At 45.2% G+C, this 24,253-nt stretch overlaps 1 protein-coding gene across 2 annotated transcripts in view; it reads left to right on the top strand.

Annotated features, from left to right (window-relative positions):
- Slc24a3 (solute carrier family 24 member 3) overlaps positions 1 to 24,253 on the top strand; it is a 478,272-nt gene that overhangs the window by 417,628 nt on the left and 36,391 nt on the right. For both annotated transcript variants that reach the window (XM_087911151.1, XM_087911152.1), the window contains exons 8-10: positions 11,304 to 11,329; positions 18,417 to 18,470; positions 23,301 to 23,434. In XM_087911151.1, coding sequence (XP_087767277.1) covers positions 11,304 to 11,329; positions 18,417 to 18,470; positions 23,301 to 23,434 — 214 coding nt within the window. The remainder of the gene's footprint in view (positions 1 to 11,303; positions 11,330 to 18,416; positions 18,471 to 23,300; positions 23,435 to 24,253) is intronic.

Genomic DNA, 24,253 nt, shown 5'->3' with positions numbered 1-24,253 from the left:
AAATCCTCCAGCCATCCAGGTCTCCACCAAGAAAGTCCACAAACATTCTTCGCTTGTTTAACTGACCAGAGATAACCAAACTCCTCAGCTTGGCAAGCCAAGGCTCCTGGAAGTAGATAATTACAAATAGGGGAAACAAATAAGAATTGGAAGACCTGGCTCCTAACGCCAGTCTCCTCCTGTGACGGTTAATTCTGTGTGTCAACTTGACTGTCTAAGGGAGGCCCAGCTCTCAGTGATACATTATTTCGGGGTACTTCTGTGTATTAATTACTTTGTTTCATTTTCACAATACCTGACAGATACAACTTGGAGGATAAAAGATTTGTTTGGATCAAAAGTTTCAGAGGGTTTCAGGCCATCCTGGTGAGAAAGGATGGTGTGTTGAGTTGTTAAGGCCCGAGTGCTGGGAGCATGTGGCAGAGGCCATCAACTTCGTGATGGACTCGGATACAGAGAATGAGACAGGAGCAAGTGGCCAGGCTATCTACCTCCAAAGCCTGCCTCTGGTGTCATATTCCTTCCAGCTGGGCCTCACTTCCTGAACCTGCTAGAGAACAAATAATCAGAACTTGCGGGATAGTTCAGAGTCAAGCCGTAACATACGGCCTGTCCACACAGAGCATTTATATCAGTAGAATGAAGAAAAAAGAACACTCTCACCAAAGTGAGTGGATGTCAGCCAGTCCCTCAAGCACCTCAGTGGAACACAGTAGAAGGCAGCAATCTGTTCTTCCTGCGTAAACAGAGTCATCAAGCTTTCTGTGCCCTTGGACATTGGTACTTTCCAACTCAAAGAGGGAGTTGAGGCATTGGCTCCTTGGTTATCATGTCTTTAAGCTTGGTCCAGAATTATTGTACTACCAGATTTATACATGACAGATTGTAGTAGATGTGAACCAACACTTCCTCATTAATCTGATGTACACACACACACACACACACACACACACAGAGAGAGAGAGAGAGAGAGAGAGAGAGAGAGAGAGAGAGAGTGTCTAGAAAACTGTGCCCATCATAGTTTCTTACTAGCCGCACTGATCTCAGAAAATCACTCTCTCTGGTTTCCAGTTTCTAATCTCTGCATCAGGACTGTATGACTTGCTTTACAAATTACTCTCCTGTGTAGCACTTTAGATTACTCTCCTGTGTGGCACTTTAGGTTGAAAACTATCACAAGGCTTGTCCTGAGTAGACTCTTTTTTAACTTCAACCCAGACTTTCCAAACATGGTTTCTGGTGAGCTTTGTCCTGCAAGGCATCAATACATATTACTCCCGCACCCTCCACTGTTCTGCCTTTTCAGGTGCTGTCTTAGCTAGGGTTTCTGCTGCTGTGAAGAGGCACCATGACCACAGCAGCTCTTAGGATGGAAAGCATTTAATTGGGGTAGCTTCCAGGCAAGAGGTTTAGTCCACTACCTTCACGGCAAGTGGCATGCAGGCAGGCATGATGCTGGAGAAGAATCTGAGAGTTCTGCATCCTAATCCAGAGGCAACAGGATGCAACTGTGTGCCACACTGAGTGTAGCTTGAGCATAGGAAGCCTCAAAGCCAGTCCCCCACACTGGCACATGTCCACCAACAAGGCCACACCTCCTAATAGTGCCACTCCCTTTGAGGGTTATTTTCTTTCAAACCACCATGGGTATTTCCTCATACTTTTTGAAAACTGCATCTTTTTTTCAAGAGACGTGTGTGAGTAGAGATGCCAACCGTGAACGAATACCACTTTCACTCTGCTGCAGTTCAGAGAGATGACTAGGCTTGCAAACACAAGGCAGTAACGTGCAAGGGAGCCAGGCAAGGTCTCCCAGAGCACAGACTCAGAGATGTCCGCCCCCGAGAGCAGTCTTGGGAGTACTGGCTTTCAGCATAGACACCTCCAAGACAGTGTGTGGAAAAACCGGCCTTCAGTCCAATTTCTCTGGACCTGTCCCAGATAAATCAGACGCAACTGCTGCTAACGGCGTGTGAAGAAGTGAAGAGGCTTGGTTTCCCTGGGTCACAGGTGGCACACCCTCCTGAATCTGGTCTTTGGGCCAAGCAACCATCTGCCCTGGGGCCACGGTACATAAATCACAAAGCTGAGACACCTGAACACGCTGGCTGCTGAGGCCACCTTGTGTTTCCTTCAACAAGCTGCAGACGGCGGCATCAGACGATTCCTTGCCATCGGCTGGAGACTTGGGCTGTGTATTCACAGACGGGCTGTCAAAACTAGGGTTTTGTGACTTTGAGGGAAATTGCATTGGTCTATCGTTAAGAAGAAGTGGAACAGATAAGACGGGAGTCTTCAGAGCCGAATATTGTACATTAAGCGACATCCCCCCAGTTCTGGTGAACATCGAAACAATTGGCATCCTTATCAAGGTGTGGAAGCCTGCTGGGGATTTTGACTCTTCGGGTATTGAAGTGAAAACCGGGAAACTGCTTTGCAGCCTGCATTGTCTTTCACCACAGGTGCTGGACTTTGGGAAGCAAAGCTTCTGACTGGACGTGAAGGAAGTGGCAGGAAATCCTTTGGAATATTGACCTATGGTGTATCCATGATCATTTCTAAAGTCAATTCTGAAATTCTGGAGAAGCAAGATCACATTTGTCTATGCAGGCTTAATTTGCCTACAATTCTAATTTCTGTCAGTGAGCATGGACCATATTTTCATATTCTCTACCTACCAAACTATCTGTCTATCTCTCTATCTATCTGTACAGTGTGTGTGCACTCTTGCACATGTGCATGTGCCTGTGTGCATAAGCTCACCCCTGTGAAGGCAAAAGTCTGATGTTGGGATGTCTTTGTCTATTACTTCTCTGCCTTACTTTTTTGAGCCAGAGTCTCTCAGTCAACAGGGAGCCTCCTGTTTGGACTAGCCTAGCTGGTCAGGGAGACCAAGATCCACTGGTCTCCACCCCCAAGCCTGTGCTCCCAACCCCAGCGTTAACTTGGAGGCTGGGAATCCAAGCCCAGACTTTGCACTTGAACAGTGAGCACTTTAATACCGAGCCACCTCCACGCTCCTGCCATCTGCACTCATCTCGCAGGAGACTGTGTGGGGAATGAATCCATGCTTGGTCCAGAAGGACAGCACTTAGCAAAGCAGCAGTCACAGCGACCCCACATCTATTCCCCACCCCAGCCTCAGACTAAAACTCACAAACTCTCTGTAGCTTTTTGCCAGTACTTTTTTTTTATTCCCTTCTTTTGTGACTACAGATACAATAACAAAAACATGTTCGTCCAGTTTTCTTTAGGTAATACCTAGCTTACTACAGGACCGTGCCATGGCCACGTAAAATGCCTCTGCTACAACGCCCTTTCCCCAGCCCAAAGAATAATCACCAAGCTTTCCAAACAATTTAATTGAATTATTAGCTGTTTTTTAAGTTCTGAAATGTTCAGCTGACCCCCTGAGGTTGTACAAGGTGAACCCATTCACTCCCAGGGCAAGTGTGGACTAAGTGGGACCAGATGCCGTCTCTATATATCTTCTCATCAAGACACCCTTAAGAGTCATACAACAGAGCCCCAAGGACAAACCAGGAGGCCTAGAGATCCAAAGATAGCCAAGACAGATTCTCCAGGGATGCCACTTGCTTCTAAAGGACAGAGGGCAAGGAGTCCAGCCAGAAGAATGCTAATAGCTTCATTATTGCCTGCAGCCTAAGACTGCTGAGACATTCCAGTTAAAGGTGGGGCACAGATGGGCAGAAAGCAGGAACACAGGAGTGAGACAGGCATGTACACACAGTCCCCCCAAATAAAGACAGTTGATTAAGAGACCCAAAGTCAGTTCTCTTTAGTACTTGGGCTCCATCTCAATTTTCCTTTGAGCTATGTTATGATTAGTCTGCAGTGATGATCTATCATTGTCTAAAGCAATCATTCTTTCAAAAGCACAGAGTATGCTCTTCCTATTGTCCTCCCCTTGGGAAGAGAGCCTCCCTTTAGCCTCATGCACTCTCTATATTGGAATCTTTGGCCATGGAAAAGCTAGATAATGTCTGGATGCAAGAGAGATGCCACTGTTAAGTCCTGAGAATGTTCTGTGTTCTTTGCAGTGTTTCCCATCGTGTGCCTGCTCACATATGGAACAGCTGTCCACAGATCTTGTGTCTGCTCACATACGGAACAGCTGTCCACAGATCAGTACAGGTCTCCCCTGCCTCTCCTCCACACCCAGGATCACTTGGTCCAGGGGCATAGCAGGCCTCCCTCCCAGTCCTGCCCTTTTTCCAAATTCCAGCCAGCCTGTCAAGTTTCTTGCATTAAAATGTTGCTGTGATTTACATAATCATGAGATTTGCATAAATGCAAATGATCCATCACTTCATCAGTCTAACAGCTGCCCAAAAGGAACTACTTTATTTTTATACTTCATCTAAGCTGTAGTCAGGGATTGTGAACATGAAGACGAGAGAGCCTTCGTGGGAGATGGAAAACTCTATGGAATCGCTTCCTCTTCACTTGGGCCGATACACAAATCCCCTTCAAAGTGCTGTCTGTCTGTAGCTGATAGAGCAGAGGAGCCACTGATCCTAGTTGGCACGATCCTCAGGCCACTCTGGGTGCACACCCAGCAAAGAAACTAGTTCAAGTTAATGCCACCATTTCCAACACTGGGGGAGCCCTTTGCAGAACCCCTGGGTAAAGAGCGCCCATGTGGGCGACGAAACAGCTGAGCTGACACTCACTTGCCAGAGACAGGCAGGGACTCAGCATTAGTTGCCATAACAAAATTCTTGAAGCAATTATAAATAGAAAAATTTGTTTAGCTCATGGACCCAGAAGTCCAAGTTCAAAGTCAAGTAACCCTGTTGCTTTGAACCCATTGTAACAGGTGTTTGTGGTAGAATAAAGTGACAACCTTACAAGTCAAAACAAGAAAGAAAACAGAAGACAGAGATCCCACTGTCACCTTCAAGGACATGACCCAGTGGCCTAAAGACCTTTCGTTTGGTTCCTGTCCACACAGATTTCACTAAACTTCCAATAGTGCCAACCTAAGCACCAAGCTTTTAACACATGATCCCCGGGAGACATGAACTTTCCTGGCTGAACTCAGAACTTTCTGTCCCTTATTGTCTCATGAAGCAGCCATGGTAGCCATAGGGATACCATACATGGCCATAGCCATGTGCAGCTACTGAATACTCAAAATACAACTAGCAAGAAGAAATGACTGAATTTTATTTTTAAGTTGCATTGTACAGCCATGTTGGCAGAGATTTCTGTCCCACCCGGTCCCACAGCCCTTCAGCCCCAAAGAAACACACAAAGGTCTACAAATTGGTTGGCTTATTAGCTCAGGCTTCTTATAACTCTTATATTAGCCCATAATTCTTGTCTGTGTCAGCCACGTGGCTTGGTACCTTTCATCAGCAAGGCATTCTCATCTTGCTTCCTCTGTGTCTGGGTGACGACTGCACACTGAATTTTTCCTCTTCCCAGAACTCTCCTGTTCTCCTTGCCCTGCCTCTACTTCCTGCCTCTTCACCCCACCTATACTTCCTGCCTGGCTACTGGCCAATCAGCATTTTAATAAACAAGTACAAGAAACAAATCTTTACAGGGTAAAACCGTTGTCCCACAGCACAACCATAGATAGCTAGTAACTACGTCATTGGATGGTGCAGTTCTAATGAGCCAACTGTCCTGTAGAAACTATGAACTTTTCTACAGTTACCTATGTCTTTTAGGCTAATGGAGAAGGTGTCTAAGATGGTTCAGCAATAACATGCCAGTGTAGCTCTAGCTATACAGTACAGCTGTGTAGAATCCAGATTTCCTTCCAATAGAATCTGCCTCTGAGAATCTGAAATAGTCCTTATTCTGAGAGCATGTTGTTGGAAAAAATAGCTTTACCTTACATACCCTAGAGCTCATGAAGGTAACTGTTTTAGTTTCATTTTTTGCTGTGATTTAAAAAACTGACAAAAAAGCAGTATGGGGAAAGAGGGCTCATTTGACTCATACTTCCAGGTTATAGTCTATCACTGGGGAAAAGTTAAGGTAGGAGCTTTAAACCACAAGTTACATCATATCCATAGGCAAGAGCAGAGAGAAATGAATACACATATGATCACTTGCTTGCTTGTGCTCAGCTCAATTCCTCTACCCTGACACAGTTCAAAACTCCTTGCTGCTCACACTGGGCTGGGTCTTCCCACAGCAGTTAACAAGACAATCCCCACAGACATGCCTACACGCCAACCCAATGTAGACAATCCTGCATCAAGACTCATTCGGGGTGATTCTAAGTTGTGTCAAGTTGACAAGGCTATCCATCACAACAGATAATCTTAAATAATCTAGAAATTGTTTTGTCCAGTTCCTCCTATAATAGAAAAGCAATCTTGACAGTCACGGTGAGCATTGTCTACCTTCCAGGTGGCCTTCTCTCTAGCCAGTCCCCTCTCCCTCTCAATCCCATGTTTTACTGGGAATTAACTGATTCTCTCTTGATTTCCTTGCACCAACTGTACTGTCATTTCATTTCAGCTCTCCTTCTGACCAAGAGGGAATAATGGTGATAGCTAGAAGCTTCCCAGGAGAATGATTGTGACAGAAATTTAAAGTCCTGAAATAAATTGACTGTAGTCACACAGAAGTTCACTAACTTTACAATCAGTGGTGGGTGTATGGAAGGAACTATGTGGTGCTGGGAATCCTGGGAGGCTGGGGTCATCTTTACATTTGCTCACTCGACAGGGAGGGGTATATGTCAGCTGTTCTGGAGAAGGCAGCTTGCTAATAAGAGCCACTGAAGATTTTACAGTGATTTTAAAGTAAATTTTACAGTATTTACAGTGAAAATTGGAGGTGGAGTTTTTCCCATCCTGGCAGCCACTTCTAAATGACCACACAGAGATTTATGTTAATTACAAATGCTCAACCAATAGCTAAGGCTCATTACTAACTAACTCTTACAACTTAATCAATTTCTGTTAACCTATGTGCTGCCATGAGGCTCATGGCTTTTACCTCTATCCCATTTTGTGTGTCCAACTTGTTCTTCATTCAGCTGACAAGCCTTCTGACTCCTCCCTCCTCATCCCATCATTCTCAGTTTGACTTTCCCACCTAACTTTATCCTGTTCAGCTATTGGCCAGTCAGCTTGTTTATTAAACCAATCGTCGTGGCATATGGTCATGCAGTGTACAAAAAGATTATGCCACAGCAGAAGGTGGCTTTAAATTTTTAGTTTGTGTTTGCATTTGTTTTTGTGTTGCCCAGTCCTTTACCAACCCTTGTCTCCTATATATGGCATTTAGCTTCCCACCCACTGCTTCCTGGAGATGATCAGCACTTCTCAAACTCTTAATTTCTTGTCCTCCTTCCCGCAGCCACTAATGTCATTCGAGTTCTCTTCCTACATGCCTCGTTATCTTCGCAGCATAAGCCATAGTGGGGCACAGCTTTTCAGTATGTCCCACCTGACCCGCCCCCTTAGCTAAGCCACTTGTACTGCTCTGGCTCCTAGCCCCGCAGAAGTGAGTGCTCTAAACTCAGAGCAGCTGGGGGTGGAGGATCTCTGTGCCTTTGAGCGAGAAGTGTCTATGGGAGAGGCTAGCTTGATTTGATAGTTAGGAAAGGGAGATTTTCAAGTTTCAGCCTCTTGAAAGAAAAGGATGCTCTTGATTTTCTCCTGTCATCTTCACTGCTTAAACTGCTCACAGTGCCGATGACCGTAATATAGATTATGAAATCGCAGCAATGCGGCCATTCCCGTTTTGTGGTTGTAGCTTATAGTATTCAAACTCTGGGACCAGTTAGTGGTGCTGAGGCAGCTCACTCTCTTCTCCTGGTTGCACCCAAGCCCCTCCCACCTTGTCTTTGCCATGTTGTCCATCTTGAAAGAGCTGTTCCCTTGGGGGTTCCCTGGATTGCTCTGGCACCCGGGGATCCACCTGGCTGAAGTCAGCCTGACTTTTCCGCGAAGAATTTTAGAGCGGGCACCAGGATTGACAAGCCTGTTTCCATGGTACCCAACCACTTCTCTGAAGCCTAGAGGAAATGAGTGCTTTTGTCAAATTCGTTTCTGGTTGTTCACATTTATCCCAGCTGCAGAATATGTGGGAACCCAAAAGAAGACAAGTGTAACTTCCCATGAGCCACATGTAAGGTCAGAGACCAGGACCCCAGGCAGCGCTTGCTCAGCAAATCTGAGGCCCAGCTCTGATTACCAGTGACTCTCAGCACTGTGAGTACTCTCAGTTCCTGGCCTCAAACACATACAGCAGAGAGTATCCAAGGCTTTCTTTCTATTGGGAAGCGGTTGAGTTACTTCTAAATGCCACAGAAGGAGAGTGCTTAGTTGCAGCTCACCAGCAGATTCTGTGCTGGCACAGATGACTTACTCGCCGCTCCCCCGAGTCATGAACATCAAGCAGGAAGCTCTTCCCCTTGCCTCACGCAGCTAAAGGCTGGTGTGGGCGCTGCAGTGGACTGCCTGCCGCGTGGTACTTCTGCTCATTCACAGGGGTTCACCAGAGCCTTGAAAATGGGCTTGAGCTACTTCATTTTAACTTTGCTGCCTATACCATGGTGGAGGGCTGGGTTGTGAGCACCACCTAGTGGTACCAAAGTGGAACTAATCATAAAACGAAACCTATTCCTAGAAGACCTCTGTCATTTTGACTTTCCCCGCAGAATGATCCTAGGCCTCCATCAGGATAGCCCCATGGTTCTTTCCAAAAGAACATTTGCCATCCATGTTGTTTTCCTTATTCCCAGTCTTCCAGTAAGGGATGACCAAACCACACTGCCTCCCCCAAGCACCAGCCCTGACCTCCACTGATAGATCTTCTCGTTGCTCTGCACAGTCTTCTTTAGGTACAGGGATAAACTGCACCATGTTTTTGCAACATCCATTTATCTTTCTGTGTCTGACTCCCAACCTCCACACATCACACACGACCACAGCAGTCCTGTGGACTCATATGCCTGGCCTCTGGCTGATCTCACCATGGTTTGCCCGCTATTTCTCAGATCTTTGAGGCTTCCTGTAAACTCTACCCCCATCCCAGTTTGGGACTATATTAGTTACTTTTTACTATGATAAAATGCATGGCAAGAGCAACTTAAAGGAGACACACTCCTGTCTATGGCAGAGGGAGTCTGAGGTGGCTTCTCACACCTGATGGATCAGGAGGCAGAGAGCTTGGGCCAGAAGCAGAAGCAGACATTACCTGCAAGGCCAATGGCTCACTTCTGCTAGCCAGGCCACCGTGCCAAAGGCTCTGTACCCCCTCCAGCTCCAGCTGGGGACCCGCTGTTTAAGAATACACATCTGTGGGAGAAGTTTTACATTCAAGCCACAGCGAGGATCTTTGTACAATAAAGCCCCATTATTATTTTTTCTTTACATAATCAATAGTTAACAGCGTACCAACCCACAGCTGTTCCTGAAACGTTCTTAAAGGATGCCTGTGTCTCTGTACCAAGACCAGTCAACTCCCAGTGACTGCTTTTGTAGGATCTATGCCCCCATCTGTGGAGAACCTCTTACAGAATACAAGCTCCCTAAAAGCCGCATCCATATAGCGCCTTCGCCTGCCTTCTCTGATGGGAGAGAATTAAATCGTCCTGGTTTAATAAACTCTCCTGGAGTCTCATATTCTCTTGAGTAAGTCTGAAGTAATTGTTTCTTCCCCATTGCTGAGACTAATATTGAATTAAGTACTTAATAAAAATTTTTCCATCTTAAATAATTGGTTCTGTTCCATTATTTCATGATAACAATTTGTTAATCCTAGCAACTATGTCAAGCAACCATGAGTCTTTCCAGGGGGTGAGTTCCATACCATCCAGCCTGCATCATGGGACTGTTTGCTTGATTCCTCCAATCCTTCCCCCATTCTGGCTTGACATTCTCATCCAGATGTCAACTTGTTGAACTTGATGGCAGAGACAGAGTAACAAAACAACGAAGCAACATTCTTTCTTTCTTTTTAACAGCTTGTTAAAAAGAACCAGTTACAAATAAGCATGACTCCTAGCTCCTGGCTATTCTCCTTAGACCTTTACCATGGCAGGAAGAGCTTCTGTGAGCCGTGTGGGCTGTCCTTGAGGTGACTTTTGTGTCTCAGCGCAACTGGAGATTATTAGACTCTCTGGGGACCAAAGCAGTGCCCGCATTGTTAGCTACATTTCCCATCTTGCTTAATGACTTTCTGACACTGGATACCTAGGTTGTCCTGCACCCTCTGTCTTAGAGGCTCCAGAGGCCTCTGCCTTCGTGAAGAGTGCTACTCAAAGATCGCCATCCTTATAGAAGCCATTTCTATGGCTTCCTGCATCTGTGACAGGCACACCCTTTGTGGGTCCAATGAGTCCTGTAGGCAGATAAGTGTGTCGTGAAAAGAGGTTCAAAATCAGAGCCAGGCCCGAGTTCTGGTATCAATTCCACAATGGGTTGAACAACTCCAGAAATTATTTCTGCTTTATGAAATTTGGTTTCCATATGTAAAGATTTTGTTAGTCCACTTGTTATTTTGTTTGATTGTTGTTTAGTTTCCCCCAAATGGGAACTGATCTGAGGTAGTGTTGGCTGGAAAGTAACTGTTTAAACTTTGTTATAGACGCTCTATTGGTCCCAACAGATGGGAATAAAATCTCAGTTTGTCACTTGTTTCCTTCGCTGCTTCTGACCTTCCCTAGCTTCCTCCCTTGACAGGAGGCAGACCATGGCACAAGGCCTGGGAAGCCAACAGTGCCCAGGGTCTGCAAACAGTTTGATGCCGTTCACTTGTCTCAAGATTACTTTCTGTATGAGATGCTTAGGGTTGCTGTTCCCCCACACACACACACACTTCTGGTTGTGATAGAAGGGCTCCCTTGGGAATAAAAGGGGACAACTAGGACACTATTGTACGGAATGTAAAGTGCTTACATCAAATCTGAGATGTGCAGAAGTGTGACTCATGGTACCTAAAGGGTCAGAATTTGAAAGTACCTGCCAAGTTTCTACCTCCCCTTGTAGACCTAAGTTCTATGATGTTTCTTGTTTTAGAATGCAGAGTCATCTCTCCCAGTCCTTCCATTTGGGGACAGAAACTGAAGGGTGACCTGAATCACCTGGCTTCTCCTTCCTACCCTCACCCACCTCAATCTTCACACAATTCTCCTTCCACTATCAGTAGTCAAAGACTGTAGAGTTTGCCCACAGGTACCTGGCGTTCCAGCCCAATCATGAATGTCACCATGCCAACAGCAAGCACTGGCAGCACATCATCTTAAAATACTGTATGTGCACATGTGTGCACATGTCTCTAACTGACTTTCTTTTTTTTTTTCACAGTTCATTTATGATGAAAAAGTTTCTTGGTAAGTACATTTTTGTTCCTTCTAATTGTACCTTTTTATGACACAGAGCCAAATGCATTGTAGGCTGGAGATGAGGTTTAGAAAAGGAACAGGGCAGCAAGATGGCTCAACAGGTAAAGGTACTTGCTGCTAATGCCAACAGCCTGGGTTTAATATCTGGAAGCCATGTGACTGAAGGAGAGAACTGACTTACACAAGTTGTCCTCTGACCTCCACACTGACACCTAGCATGTACATGCGCATGTGCACACAGTACACACACACACACAAATAAGTCAATAATTCTGATTTATAAAAGGAAAGAAATGTCAGGACAACTTGGAACAACAAGAATTTCTTAGGACCTGCCCATTCTTCTTCAACAAAGACATCAAATTACCTTTTACTTAGCTTTTCCCTTGGGCTGCAGGCTGCTGGGGTGATGGGATTCATATCTTCATATCTGTATGTTTTTATTGTGGAGGATGGATGCTGTCAATTTTCTGTGTTCTTCCATAGTCAGCCATAGCTGAACCCTAGTTGTCGTTTGACTAATCTTTTTATATCCTTGTCAATCAGATTTCCATTATCACAGCAAAGTACATAGACAATCAACTTATAAAGAGAAAAAGTTCATTTTTACTCCCAGTTTGAAGGGTTCCAGCCTATGTTCTGCTAGCTCATCATGGTAAAAGGGAATGCTTGGAAAAACAAAACAAAACCATTCACCCATGACCAGAAAGCAAGGGAAGGAGGGGTCCCACTGTTTTCTTCCAGGGCACACCCAAGGACCTCTCACTTGGCCCCTACTTCTACTAGTTCCCAACAGCATCAAGCTGGGAATCAATTCTTTAGTATTCTGGCCATTGGGGGAACATTCCAGATCTGAGCTGTAGGTAGCAGGAGGTAAACCAAGTTCAATATTCCAAACCTCAGTGACCCCTTAGGAGTCAGGATCCAAGCACAACACGGACGGTTATCCCATTAAAGTGCTGCTGAGACTCTAAAAGGCAACTCGTGGTTCTGAGGCTGTGGTGATTTAGAGGATGTGGTTCAATTAAAAATACAGAGGGATATTTGCATTTTGACCAACTGTTCAAACCCCCATTCTCAAAATGAGTTCTGAGCAAGTCCAGTATGTTTGAAATGGTAATAGAAATTAGGTGTCCTGTGCATTCGTGTTAGTTTTCCCCCCAAATGTTTGATCTGCATAAGCAGAAGAAAATGAAAAACTTGTAAGAAATAGGAGGGACTCTGTCGCTAGAAACTTCCACGGCATTATGTTGAGTTAGGAGTGAGCTAGAAAAAGAGACAGAGAATTCACTTTCAGCGAAACGTTCTCAGCTTTGTTCTAACCCTTGGTTAGGGGCTCTGCCTCTATCTAAGAATTGCTCTCCAGCGTCCAGAACTTGAGGGTGGCAAGGCCTACCTCAGTGATGGGAACTGTCAGAGGGTAGTTATGCCAGCATGAGGAGATATGTTGTTGACTCCCTCTAAGACCTATCTCTCCTTTCCTTAAAAAAAAAGCTTGTGAAATGTTTGAAAAACCCAATCATTAAAAATGCAGACTATAATATAATACATACACTCTATTTTTTAAAAGACCCATGCTCTCCATACGTATTCACAAAAAAATTAAGAAGTCTTTTTAAGTAATTGTGATCAAAAGCATGAAGGAGGTCAGAATGGCTAGGAGCACTCCAGATCCCAGGTCAGCTAAGGGTGCTGTTCCAGAGGGCAGCACTGTAACAGGGTCACCGCTGCTCTCAGCAGCTATCCACCGGGGCTGGAAAGAGCCACCCCAGGGTGGGGAGCTGCCACCCCAGGGTGGGAAGCCCTCGCTTGTGCTCTCAAAGCATCGCCCTGCTGCATGAGAACCATGGCAGAGAGAGACGAACGCAGATGTCCGGATAAACGACCTTTGGCTGACACCCTCACTGAGCCCTTTAAGATACCTAGCATGTCTTAGTAGCTGAGTTAATTTCCTCTTCATTCCAAAGGTGTCTCAGTCACCATTCTGTTGCTGTGATGAAACACTACGACTAAGACAACTCTCGGAGGTTTACTCCTTTATCATCATGGTGGGAATCATGGTGGCACGCAGGCAGACATGGTAGCTGAGAGTTCTACATCTGGATCTGCAGGCAGAAGGAAGAAAAGAGAGAGCCCCTGGGCTTCGTTTGGGCTTCTGAATCTATCCCCAACCCCCCACCCATGACACACTTCCTCCAATAAGACCACACCTACTCCAACAAGGTCACACCTCCTAATCCCTCTCAAGTAGTGACACTCTCCAATGACCAAGCATTCAAATATATGAGCCTATAGGGGGTGGGCATTCTTGGTCAAACCTAGTCTCTCTCTCTCTCTCTCTCTCTCTCTCTCTCTCTCTCTCTCTCTCTCTCTCTCTGTGTGTGTGTGTGTGTGTGTGTGTGTGTATCTGGGGAGGGGGAGGAAGGGAGGGAGATCTTTGGTAAACTTCTGCTGTGATAAAGCCTAAATCCTATCACAGGGGATTCTAGATTATACAAAGAAACAGACCATATGTGCCTGCAGTCTAAGCACCAGCAGGCCTGTACATGGAGTCAGGAGTGTGGAGTCAGGAGGGTCACAGATGCATGAGTTACAAAGGGAATGCGGCTTGATGCTAGCCCTATGGGGGTGTCTTTGCTTCCAAAGATCTGAGCCACAGGCTCCCAGGGCCTGGAGTCCCATCATTCTCAGAGTACTGGCCTGTTGTGTAACCACTGTTATTGCATGCATGGGCTAACAGAAAGAATTTCTCATATGAGTGAGGCCAAGAAATTAAAATCTGCACCACTGGCCTTTGCTGCTCTGGGGCTTCCAGGGAAGGCAAAATACGTTGATTGAATTTGAAGATGCTTTTTACTGTTTGCTTCCCCTGTCTTTCTACCTACGAAGCATTGACTTTTTTTTTCTGGATGTGGGCAGGAGCTGATCTCTCTCTCCTTAAAACCAGACTCTGGAGTGTGCACAGCAAAAGCACAGCAGGGTTTTGGTGATACTTCACAAACTGAGTTCCACCCTTGCTACAGGATAGTCCAGCAGCACTTAGAGAGGTTAAGACAGGTGATTAACTCATTTGAGATTTTTCAGAAGGACCCTGATTGCAACCGTGTTGATTTTGAAACAAGAGCGCTCTTTAGGAAATGAATATTGTCAAATATAAATGCAGTTCTTTCTCAGGATTTGTGAAGAACTGGTTTCAGGACTGCTGAGGATACCAGAATCTATTGTCCCAGTTCATATGTAAAATGCCATGGTATTTACACACCTTCTTCTGTATGCTTTAAGACGCCTCCAGATCACTAATACCCAATGCAGTGCAAATGTTTAAATAGCAGGGTTGAAGTGTTCTCATGTATTGCATAGTGTTACACTAGGTTATTCAGGGAATTGTCTTTGTTTAACTTCCCATTGCTATAAAAAGAAAAATACCCACAACGAAAGCAGCTTTGGGGAGAAGAGGTTTATTTTAGCTGCCAGTCCCAGGACAGACTAGCGGGGAAGTCACAGCATCGGAATCCTAAGAGCATTGGTCACATTGAACCTACAGTTGGAAACGGAGAACAGTGAATAGTGCGTGCATTCTAGTGTGAAGCTCACTTTCTCCATCCTTGTGCAGTCCAGGATCTACTGCCCAGGGAATGATGCCACCCACAGTGGGCATCTCTTCTCATGAACTCATATAATCCTCCACACAGGCCAACCTAGACATCCTTCCCAGGTGATTCTAGATTGTGTCACGTTGATGCTACAAGTCACCATGAGAGGAGTGATGGTAAAAGCAACTATATATGTTCAGTAAAGACAAATTTTTTAAGAATATTTTCAACTTGTAGTTGCTTGAGTGACAGAGGTAGAACCTGCAGACAAGCAGGACTAACTGTATACAAAAGCCAGATGTCCCGGCCATACCTGAATGAGATTTCTTCACCATTCTTGAAGCCAATTGTTCACCAATTCTTGAGCCGTGTGCTCAATGTTCAAGCAAGAAGTGGGAGCCAGCAATCAGTGAGAGTCTCTTAGTAGAAGATGGTTTTAACAAACAAACATACCCATCGTGTATCTCAGATGCACCATGGATGTTTTCCCAGCCCTTCCCCTAATAGCCCTAAAATGGCTTCTGTGGTTCCAGTCATCACATCAGTGTTCAAGACAAGAGGGAAGAATAAAAGGCTTCAATGCCTTTCTGAGACCCTTCTATCTTACATATCTTTGGTGAGATGATGGCCAGGAAAGGACTAACAATTACAACTTCAGACTAATTGCTAGTGATCCTTGGAACTGAAGGTGGGACTTACCTTTCTTGAGGTCACTTGTTGCCTTGATGTAGTAGAGTTCTATTCCTGGGCAAGGGATAGGGAATAGCCTTCTATTAGGTAATATTTGTAAAGATGCTTAAAACTGAAGACATGAGAAACCCCTCTGTTAAGACAAGGTCTGTGGATCCGTGGTAGCAGGTAAGCCAGGGCCACAGCATCAGGAAATGTGTGTCAAGATTCCAGAGGCTGGAGAAGAAACCAAAATATCCAGAGTGGTTTTCTGGTTTCTTCCTCTGAATTCCTCAAGTTGTGACAATGGGAGACAGAAGTAGCTCTGGGAAACTGTCCAAGAATGTCTCCAGCTCCTCCTAGGGGCCTGTCAGGAGCTACATCCAGCATGGAGGTACGAATGGTTCTCACTGGTTAGTGGACCGGCAGTAGATGTGTTATCAGAGGTCCTTTGGAGATGCTCACAACACTTAGGAAGGGTATGTGTTTCCTTCCCAGAGGGAACAATGAAGACCCCTGGTGATCAGCTAGGCAAAGGAGCTAAAGGAATGGGGCCACCAAAGAAGCTTCGACAGCCCGTGTGTTAGGGAAGGCTTTGGCAAGCCCACAAAGGAAACCAGCAATGTAGACAGAAATCGGGTCTCTCCTCTTGTGATCCTGAAAAATGGTCAAGAAGCTTAAGAAGGGCTTGTTTTGAATTTAAAAAAAAAAAACTCAAAGAATGAGAACGATTATAAATAAAAGTGTTTAGCAAGTACTGGATTTAACCTGGGCATCGTGATCCGTACCTGTATCCTAGCACTCTGGAGGCTGAGGTAGAAAGGTTACAAATCTGAGGGCAGTCTGGGTTACCACATGAGAAAAAGAGGAAGGAAGGAAGGAAAGAAGGGAGGGAAGGAAGGAAGGAAGGAAGGAAGGAAGGAAGGAAGGAAGGAAGGAAGGAAGGCAGGCAGGCAGGCAGGCGGGCGGGCGAAGGGGAAGAGGAGGGGGAGGGAAGGGAAGGGAAGGGAAGGGAAGGGAAGGGAAGGAAAGGAAAGGAAAGGAAAGGAAAAAGGAAGAAGAGAGAGAACTGACCACTGAATTTGGTTCTTTTCCAGTGATTTCACACTGTGTCTATTATAATGCACCTTTCTCTAGAATGACCTAGCCACCAAGTTCCTTTCACATGTATGCCTGCTGAGGAGTGATACAGTGGGTGGAGGAGGGGGTTCAGACTAAAGGCACCTTCCTGGAGACTGGAGCCAAGGACTGTGTGAACCTGGGACAGTTGGGATGCCCAAAGGCCTCCCGTGCCCCAAGTGCTTTCTACTTAGATAAAACCATATTGTAAAATCAGTCTTAGGGAGGCATGGGAGAACTCTGTATGGACTCAGGGTTTCCATGACTGGTCCCATTTTAGGTAGTCTGTATTGGTTGCATAAAATAATGAACTTCATTATTACTTTCCTATACATGTATATATCATATATACTTTGATCTCATTCATCCCATTATAATCCATGGCCCCTTCTGCCCTCCACGGCCCCCTTCCCAACTGTGAGTTTCACTTCTACTTTTATGTCTTGTTTTTCATCTCTATTTCATATATGAGAAAAAAAAACGTAATATTGGTCTTTTTGAGTATGGCTCATTTTTCTTGATATGACCTCTAGTCTCATCCATGTTTTCTGCAAACAATACAGTTATATTCATGTTTATGGATAAATGACCTGCATACATGCACCGCCATTTTTTTATTCTTCTGCTGGGCGGGTTTCTAAGCCTGAGTGTGCAGGTGTCTCTGCTGTAACCTATTGTATTCGAGCCCCTCCCCCAGGCAAAACCACCTGAATTTCCCCATCCTTTTATAAACATAACAGCACAAATCCCTATATATACAGGCCAGACAATTTCTCTGGGATAAAAGAAAGACTAAGGGACCTGCAACTTCCTCCTCAGGCCTCCCCAATCCCCTTCTCTCCAAGCCAAACATGCTCCCTCCTTCAGCTAGTTTAATCCTGTGGCTAAACAGGGGTCCAAAAACCAAGTCCCCTGGGCTTTAACTGGAGATTACCAAATAAAGAAGTTTTTTCAATTGCAATCCTAAGAGGTGAGGACATTCCTATTGGCTCAGTTGTTTTCCTTCCTTTCTCTTGGCTGTTTCACCTCTTGTCCTTTTTTGCATTGGTTTGGGTTTTCTACTTTTACATTGTGGATGCAGGGTCTCCTCTGTAGCCCACACTGACCTAGAACCCACTGTGTAGTGCCCTTTCATGAATGATAAGCATAAGCCTGTGTCCATCATGCTCAGCTCCCTCTCACTCAGTCTTAGACTTCCGGGCACCTTCCCACCCAAGAAGGTTCTAGATCGCTGCCTTGCTGTCTTTGACACTACCTGACTCTCCTCTTGACTCTGTTTATCTCTGTCTCTTTCTTCTCCCTGTCTCTTTCTAGTTACACCCTTCTACATTCAACCCCTCCTCCAGCCCCCACCACTACCACCACCCCCCTGTTCTGTTCCTCTGGTGTGCCTGCTCTTAGTAAGGTCTGGATAACTGTAGTGAGTAAACCACAGCAGACTCATGCAAGCACTTGTATGCTCAAGGGCCTGCCACCTTCCCTAGAGCCCTTTGCGGTGAGCACACAGCAGAGCTGCATCTTCCCTTCAGGGGAGAAGGAAGGATCTATGCAACATAAAGCACTTGCATAGACTGGGAATGCGTGTAACTGGTCTACCTTGCCATCCTGGCCCTTAACATCAGATACCTCCAGTGCCGGCTGGCATGGCTCGACTGTTGGGCTTGTTGTCACTAACTGTACTTTGTCCTGTGCAGGTGGGAATCCCTAGTCCTTGTGCTGATGTACCTCATCTATATTGTCATCATGAAGTAAGTAAAACACTTGCCATGCTGTGTGAGGCTGTAGAAAGAAGAGTGGAGGTGGGAGGTGGGACTCAGAGTCAGAGTCCACCACCACACACCCAGTGACTGTTGGGCATCTCTATCATTTTTATTAGGAATCAAAAAAATGATCCTCTGACTCATATTTGATGACAAAATCAACACTTCCATATTTCATTGAAGAACTCTCTAGAACCTGCCTTTCTCTTCAGGATCGCCAGATCAGGATCGGCAGTCATGCTTTTGGCTTTTATTAGGATGCAAGCGAAACCCACCATGTTGTGTTTCTATGCTGGGTTTGGGATGATGAGATGAGAGCTAAGAGCCTGAAACCGCACAGTCTTCCACTACTCCCCATGTATCGTCTGTTGCTGTGTAACAAATTATCCCAGAACTTAGTGGCAAAAACCACAGATACGTATTAACTGAGAATTAGAAATCCCAGAGCAGCTTCAGTGGGAGGATCCTAGCTAGAAGTCTCTCATGAGCTTGCAGGTTAGACATTGATGAGGGCTGAAGCCATGAAGCTGACCAAGGCTGGGAGGAAGCTGACCAAGGCTGGGAGGAAGCAGTGACCATCGCTGAAGACATCCTCACTGTGCACTCATTAGTTCACCTTCCTTAGAAATTCTTTTGGAAGCTCTAAATTTGGGTTCTGAGAGTCAAGAATCCTCTTCTTTTTGAGAAACTGATCCTGCGATGATGCAGAAATGCCATACAGTGTCTCTTCTGTGCTAAGCATTTGGGTTCTCCAACCCCGGTTCTGACAGCTATGTATGCCAACATACATTTGATGGAGGCTTTGTACAATGAGGTGGCTGCTCTTCACACACAGCTGGAATCTAAAGGAAAGGGGAGTTGAGGAATTTTACTAACAGGCTTTCAATAGCCACTGAACCCTCTGACCCAGTCACCACAAAGCTACAAATTGCAGGTCATACATGGAGACATTAAGGTAACAAGCGAACCTCTACCCTGAGTCACACCATATTTAGCAGCTCAAAGAAGTTTGTTTTTGCTGAGGCCTCAGCTTTCCCACCATTCCAGATGTTCAGACCAGCAGGACACAAATAAAATTGCAAATAACAGCTCCTGCTCTCACGGAATTCTCTGCATAATTCCATCCCAAGTTCTAAATAGAAATCTCTGCTCTTTAGCCGCCCCTCTCTGCAATCAGAGGCTCTGATCATTGGGTTTTATAAAATCTGATTTATAAAATTGCACGCTTCACAATAAAATAGCTTCAGGGTGCAAGCACAAAATTTAAAACATTCAATTAAAAATATAAAACAGTGCCACAGTCATGGGAGGGAGGAAAACCCAACAGCATATATTAGACTCTTCAACTGCCTCCTGGGTAGATAGCTTGTTTGACTTGAAACATTCTGTCTGAGAATTCAAAAGCCATTTTGACTGGCCAAATAGGTAGAAAGAGAAATACATGGCACATGCAGCCTTGGCAAAGACTAACCTTTATTCACCCTGGTCCCTTCTCTGGGATAAATTTTGTAGATGAGGCCATATGGTCTCGTGGATTAGAGTTAAGTGCTTCTCGTTAGCCCCTAGCGACAGCTCTCACCCACCACTGAGTAGCCTTGGGAATGTGACTAGATTTTTCTGCCATTTTAATCTTGGTTTCCTCCTCTCCAAAATAAGATGAGTAATAGTTCCTACTTCAGTTGGTTCTTTATCTGGACAGGGTGTAACCAGTTAGTTCTCACTGTCATATCGGGTTTCAAAAAAGCCATCACTTGGAACTAGAAAAAAAAAAAAAAAACATCCTGAGTGAAGTAACCCAGACCCAGAAAGATGAGCACTTTATATACCCACCCAGAAGTGGATACTAGCTGTAAAGCAAAGGATATGGAGCCTATAGTTCATGATCCTAGAGAAGCTAAGTAACAAGGAGAACCCTAAGAGAAACATATATAGAGCCACCTAGAAAAGGGAAATAGACAAGATCGCCTGGCAAAACTGGGGGCATGGGGTTAGGGGGTAAAGAAAGGGTAGAAGAGGAAAAGAAGAGGAGAGGATGAGGAGGGAGAACTTGAGGGAACAGAATAGTCGAAATGGAGGTAGGACAGAGATGAGAGCAAGAAAAGAGATATTTTGATTGAGGGAGCCATTATGGCACTAACGAGAAACCCAGCACTAGAGAAATTTTCAGGAATCCACAAGGATGACCCCAGCTAAGACCCTATGCAATAGAGGAGAGTGTGCCTGAACTGGCCTTGCCCTAGTCAGATTGATGAATATTTTAAATGTCACCGTAGAACTTTCATCCAGCAACTGATGGAAAGAGAGGAAGACACCTGCAGTGGAGCACTGGGCTGAGCTCCCAAAGTCCAGCTGAAGAGTGGGAGGAGTGAGAATATGAGCAAAGAAGTCAAGACCATGATGGGGACGCCCACTGAAACAGTCTATCTGAGCTAATGGGAGCTCACCAACACCAGTTGGACAGGGAAGGAATCAGCATAGGATGAAACTAGACCCTCTGAATGTGGGTGACAGTTGTATGGCTGGGAGAGACTGTGGGACCACTGGCAGTGGCACCAGAATTTATCCCTACTACTTGTACTGACTTTTTGGGAACCTATTCTTTTTGGATGGATACTTTGCTCAGCCTAGATGTAGTAGGGAGGGCCTTGGACCTTCCCCAAAACAATGTGCCTTACCTACTCGGAGGAGTGGATGGGAGGTGAGGGGGGCATGAAGAAAATGGGCGAAGGGGAGGGAGTGGGAACTGAGATTTGTATGTAAAAATGAAAAAAAAAGGAGTTTTTCTTTTTAAAAAAAATAAAATAAGCAAAACAACAACAAAAAAAAACAAAAAAGTCATCACTGAACACTAAATTTTTTTTTAAAACTTTCATTGTATGGTACTTTTATCCTGTTACTAAAATCCCAACCAATTAATAATATTTTCCTTTGAGAGCAAACCCTTGTGCAAGTTGATATCTTTATGGGGAAAATGGTTTCTAAGATAGCACAAACACTGCTTCCAGCTAGATCTGGTTTGAATTCCAGTACTTCTGAGGCAGGAGGATTGCCAGCCCAAAGTCATGTGTTCTGTATAGAACATTCCGGATTACCCTGGGAATGCACAGTGAGACCTTGTAAAAGAAGCCACTGCTTTTCTCCCTGATACAGGGAAAGGTAGTCATGCTGAACCTAGAAAGCCTTTCTATTAGGGGAATCTTGAATATAAGCAAACATTGACAGAATGACAAGCCTCACGTGATCACCTTAAGCCCCCAACCCATCAGCTCAACCTTGCTCCGTGTGGATCTGTTTCCCCTCCCTCTGTGTAATTTTGAAGTCCCGGGCATCGTTTCATGGTTCACCCTGAATATTTCAACATGTGTTTCTAAAAGGACTCATTTTTACAGTAGCCATGGTTATTATTGTACCTAAAACAAATGATAATTTCTCAATATCCCAAATAGGCACTGAGTATTCCAACTTTCAGAAGTGTTGTTCTGTCCTGCTGCTCAGTTTTCCTTGGGTCTCATAAATATCCTAAATGTTTCTCAAGTCAGAATCCACATGAATGATGTTCAAAATTACTATAGCTGGGAGCAGCCTGCTTTGCAGCTCTTCCTGCCTGTAGCCACTTCCCTGGGCTGTCCGTGTGTATGTGTGTTTGTCCATGCAGTTTATTCCTAGGCCTACTTTGGTTGTTTGCCTACAGAGATGCCCATGGCTTGGATTGTTACTACATTCCAGTTCCATGACATACCAAAGCCAGTCCCTTTATTCTCTGAGTGCCCTGCATGTCCACATTTGATTTGAATCAGACTGAAGTGTATCGGCGTGCATCGCATGTCTAGATCACCTTCCCGCAGTGGTGGTGGCAGCCACTGATGCTCCACATCCGGTGCCGTTACAGTATAGTGGTGTTCTGATTCTATTCACGTAGGCATCCTGAGAATCTAGGATGGACTGACTGGGTCCCTTTTCAGAGCCTACGTCTATCACTCTTGTTTAGTTCCCTGTTTTCCCTGGTGCCAAAAAGGAACAGTCACAGGCTCCAGAGAATTCGAGAAGGGGTGCATGCGAGAGAAAGTTCAAATGCAGAGCACCCTCACCCACCCCCACGACTGTTGCCCCCACAGAGGTACTGACTGAAAAGCCCGGCACAAGAATGCAGCAGGAGGGGACAGTAAGGGGCCTCCTGGTCTTGGAGCAAAAGGAATGAAGGACAGAATGAAATAGGTTTTAAGTGACTTCTGGCCTAGCCTGAATTCTAGTGGAGGACCGGAAGTCAAACTGGGTGGAGGTGCAGCTTCAGGAGTTAATACTGTGACCAATAAGCATTATTTGAGTGAGAGAAGGTGCCATAGTGGCCCATGGTGCTCTGTAATCCCTGTCACTGCCTTTCCTTTGCCCTTGGGATTTTGAGAATTCCTCTGAGAAACTTTGGAGTAAAAGGACCGAACGTTTTTCTGCCCAAGCCATTCTAGCAACCTGTAAATACTGCTTCCCTTCAGTGCTGGTCTCCTAGGGCATGCCAGAGGCGCTGTGTGGTGTTCCCTGACCATCACTCCAGAGCACTGGAGCCTAGAACGCTGGCATAGCCATAAACCACCTGAACCTAAAGTGAGGGTACACAGTCACCGTGATCCTAGCAATAAAAATCTCTAACTGTGGGAAACCAAAGTAGGTCTAGATGACCAGGCAGCTGTAGCATGCTGACCATGCCCCATGCTGGAACCTCACTAGCTGTACCCAACCAGGAAGATCTCAGGGAGGACGCTGTGGAGTCGCAGAAAGGAAGGCACAGGCACTGATAGATTCTCTCCGCTTGTGCTTGCTCAGATACAACGCGTGCATCCATCAGTGCTTCGAAAGGAGAACGAAGGGTGCAGGGAACATGGTCAACGGCTTGGCCAACAATGCTGAAATCGATGACAGCAGCAACTGCGACGCAACTGTGGTGCTCCTTAAGAAAGGTAAATAGCAGGTCCTGAGCCCAGGATGGGGCCTGCACTGCGAGTCTGTCTACCTGGCACATAGCCACAGCCGAGCATTCCGGTGGCCCTGAGAAAACAGAGAAGAGCCGGCTCTCCTGCCCTGCCCCGTGGGCCATACGTGGATCCATTGAAATTCCCAGGGAACCCATTCTAGGAAGGTTATCTGGGCACATGGGGCCAGCAGAGCCAGGAGAGAAGAGAGGTTTTGAGGTACTGTGAAGGTGGCGTGACTGTGAAATGGCCCTGCAATGAGCAGGGCCAGTTACATATGCAGAAGAGCTTAACACAGTGCGTCCTGGTAGCAGGCATTGTAGTTATCATCACATACATCCAAATTCGCTTTCAGACTACATTAACTCAGATACAGCAGGAGAGAAAAAATTACCTTTGTTTTCAAAGTAATTCTTCTCTTTAATAGGCTCTTACAAAACCGTCATTATGCACGGGAAACAATATGTTATTCTCTGATAAATAACATTGTTTGTAAGAGGCATAGAAAAATTTCATGTTTTGCTATGAATGCATTTCTTTTTTTTTAATTTTCTCTTTGAAATGTGTCCCACATGGTCACTTAAAGGAAAAAAAACAAAGAATAAATTAGAAACTTTACAGGTTATTTTCAACTTTATCTCTGACTTTAGATTCTTGATAATTTATTATATTGTGAAATTATATATTTGATATATTTTTTTCTGAAGGACTATATGTATGTTTAATGAAAAACTCTGGTGTTACTTAGTACCATTCCATGTGAGGGTTTTCTTTAGTCTCTCTCCTCTGAGTACTTTATAACCATAA

This window comes from Myodes glareolus, chromosome 10 (genome assembly GCF_982192425.1).
Source record: "Myodes glareolus chromosome 10, mMyoGla1.1, whole genome shotgun sequence".
NCBI lineage: Eukaryota > Metazoa > Chordata > Mammalia > Rodentia > Cricetidae > Myodes > Myodes glareolus.
Note: the sequence above shows the minus strand (reverse complement) of the source record. Positions and strands in the feature narration are given on the sequence as shown.